Raw genomic sequence first — 3,189 nt, forward strand, 5'->3', positions numbered from 1 at the left:
CTCCATATTCACCAAGATCCCTGACCATAAAGAGTGATGATGCTTTGGTTGGGGAGAGGCCATGCTGTGTATAGACTGATAGTTATGTAGTTAAGTAGAAAGAGTATTTATTTTGTTCCATATTTAAAATATAGGGAGGTAGAAATTATGGGTGTGTCAATGTGGTAGGTTGCTAAGACAGGCTGGTCAGCCTTGAACTTTGTTTCTTGGTCCTTTCTGATGCTTAGCTTGGGCTAAAGGAGGCTCTGCACTGTAAATATATTTTCCCTGGCCAAAGACATACACTAGTATTTCTGTCTGCTCAATTAAAAACTGAAGCCAAACAAGATTCCAAAGGGAATAAGAGCCTCCTCATCATGTCCCTTGACACACACTCCTATTGAGTTTTGGCCAAAAAGAAAAAGGAAAAAATATGGTGTGTTTGTGGAAACTTCTATGAGTCACCCTTCAACATTTACCAGAGGTCAGTGTTCTGCTGCCAGAATAAGCTAATATTTGAATGGAAGATGAGTTCTAAGTAATCTAAGGGAAAACTTAAGCAGCAAAATCCCTCTACACCATCATCTATGATATTACATTTGCCCTTCTTAAATTATTCTTATCCAAGAGCATGTTTATTAGCTTAACCCCTAGCATGGTTTCTGAGTGGTACTATGTGGGCCAATAAGAATAAGTGGGTTTGCCTGGACCCAGCCGGACCATGGCTTCAGCTGTGAAGGAGCTACAGAAAGATCTAGAAGAGGTGAAGGTGCTGCTGGAAAAGGACACTAGAAGAAGAATACATGATGCCCTTACAGCTGAAAAATCCAAGATTGAGACAGAAATCAAGAACAAGATGCAACAGAAATCACAGAGGAAAGCAGAACCTCTTGACAACGAAAAGCCAGCTGCTGTGGTCGCCCCCATTACAATGGGATATACAGTGAAAATCAGTAATTACGGATGGGATCAGTCAGAGAAGTTTGTGAAAATCTGTATCACTCTGACTGGAGTCCATCAAGTCCCTGCTGAGAATGTGCAGGTGCATTTCACAGAAAGGTCATTTGATCTTTTGGTAAAGAATCTAAATCAGAAGAGTTATTCCATGATTGCGAACAATCTCTTGAAATCCATCTCTGTGGAAGGCAGTTCAAAAAAGTCAAGACAGATACAGTTCTTATCTTATGTAGAAAGAAAGTGGAAAACGCAGTGGGACTACCTGACTCAGGTTGAGAAGGAATGCAAAGAGAAAGAAAAACCCTCCTATGACACTGAAACAGACCCTAGTGAGGGATTGATGAATGTTCTAAAGAAAATTTACGAAGAGGGAGATGATGATAAGAAATGAACCATTAATAAAGCCTGAGTGGAATCAAGAAAGAAGCAAGCCAAACAAGACACAGAATTTTGAGACTTTAAAGTCCATTTGGGAACTGTGATGTGGAAATATTATGTTTTCAATAAAGAAATTTGGTGAGGTACACAGATATATTTGACAGCTAACCATTTACACAGCCTTCCAAGGCAGTAAATTCTCCACTTCATTCTGGAGGATTTATTTAAATAAAACACACTTATTAAACACTTCCTCCAAAGATGGTTTCCTTAGTAACCTGGTCATTTTGTTCAAGAAAGAGTAATAATGCATTTTTGTGTGAAATGTAAAAAAGCAAGTCTTGACTACTGCAAATGCCACATTGTTTAGCATAGAAATAACAAGTTATTGTTTGCTTTCAAGTTCCTGACATCAGCTCCCACCAGTATAAGAATTAGTACAAATAAAACCTGATTTTTTGCATAAAAAAAAAAAGAAGTGGGTTTGGATCAATGACGGACAGAAAAAAATTAGTCTAAATGGAGAAACCATTCATTCATGTATGCATTCATTAGATACCTTGCTCAGCTTAAATTCACTTATATTACATACTATCAGCTCCCTTGACCCCTCTGACACTTTGAGATACTTGATTAAACAATGACCTTTGTTAAAGGCCACATTCCCCACCGTCCACGCCTACACTTGTGTAGCTGAAGGTGGCTGCTGAAGAAACCAAAGCATGCTGAGAGATCCCACTTTAAATGATGATCATAAACCATGAGTAGGCCCTTAATACTGCTGACAATCGTACTGCATTTCCTTTTATTCTCCTGCTCTCCCAGGTGATATTTCATTCCTTGTCCTCTGTCCACAAACTTCAAATACCTAGTCAACATCCATTTTGGCTTTTAGAAGCAGACTTAGCTGGTCCTCCTCATACCTCCCTGGCTGCTCCTTCTCAGTCTTTTCTGTTGGTTCTCTTCATCTCTCTGACCTCCAGAACATGGAGTCTTCCAACAGTCCCTGGACCTCCTCTTTTTTCTATCTTCACTCACTTATTTGGTGATCTCACCTAGTCCCATGGCTTTAAATACCATTTAATGGGTTGTGTCAGCCTACATTTTCCCCCTGAACCCTAGATGTATATATCCAGCTGCCTCCTTAATATCTCCACTTGGATAACTAATAGACATCTCAGATTTAACAATTCTAAAACTAACTCCTGATCTCCTCTTGCTGCTGCCCTCCCACCAAACACTGTTTCTCTTCTACTCTTCCCCAGTTGCTCAGGCCAAAATCTTGAACTTGTCTCTGATGCCTCTTTCTCTCATACCCCAGATCTTATCTGTCACTTTAACCTTCAACATACATGCAGAATGTGACCACTTCTCACTACTGCCATCTCTCACCTAAATTAGTGCAGCAGCCTTCCAACTAGTCTCCCAAGTTCCATCTCTGACACCATTCAGACTTGTAACACAGGAGCCAGGGTAATACTGAGAAAACACAAATCAGAGAGGATAATTCCTCTGCTCAAAAACCATCCAATGATACTTTTAGTAAAAGCTCAACTCCTAAAATTCCCTTCAAGCTCCACATGCTCTGTTTCATGCCCATTTCCTCTCCAACTTCACCCCTTGCTTCTTTCCCCCTTGCCTGTTCCATTCTAGCAGCACTCTCCCCACTCCTTGCTGTTCCTTGAACCTTCCACGCTCCTTCAGATCTCTGCACTAGCTGTTCCTGTGATATTCTTCCCCAGACACAATGCCTTCTCTCAAATGTCACCTTCTCGGTGAACCCTTTCCTGTTTACCCATCTGCGATCATTTTATGTATCAAGTTGGCTGAGACATGCGGCACCCAGATATTTGGTTAAACATTATTCTGGGTGTG

At 40.6% G+C, this 3,189-nt stretch overlaps 1 protein-coding gene across 1 annotated transcript; it reads left to right on the forward strand.

The window, feature by feature from the left end:
* The first annotated feature begins 691 nt into the window (after window positions 1–691).
* Window positions 692–1,668, forward strand: LOC118914361 (calcyclin-binding protein). The gene is given in 3 exon segments (XM_036889122.2): window positions 692–1,127; window positions 1,130–1,184; window positions 1,186–1,668. Coding segments are annotated over 3 exon segments (687 nt in total). The 5' UTR covers window positions 692–700; the 3' UTR covers window positions 1,391–1,668.
* The last annotated feature ends 1,521 nt before the right edge of the window (window positions 1,669–3,189 follow it).

Source organism: Manis pentadactyla, chromosome 2 (genome assembly GCF_030020395.1).
Source record: "Manis pentadactyla isolate mManPen7 chromosome 2, mManPen7.hap1, whole genome shotgun sequence".
Classification (NCBI taxonomy): Eukaryota; Metazoa; Chordata; class Mammalia; order Pholidota; family Manidae; genus Manis; species Manis pentadactyla.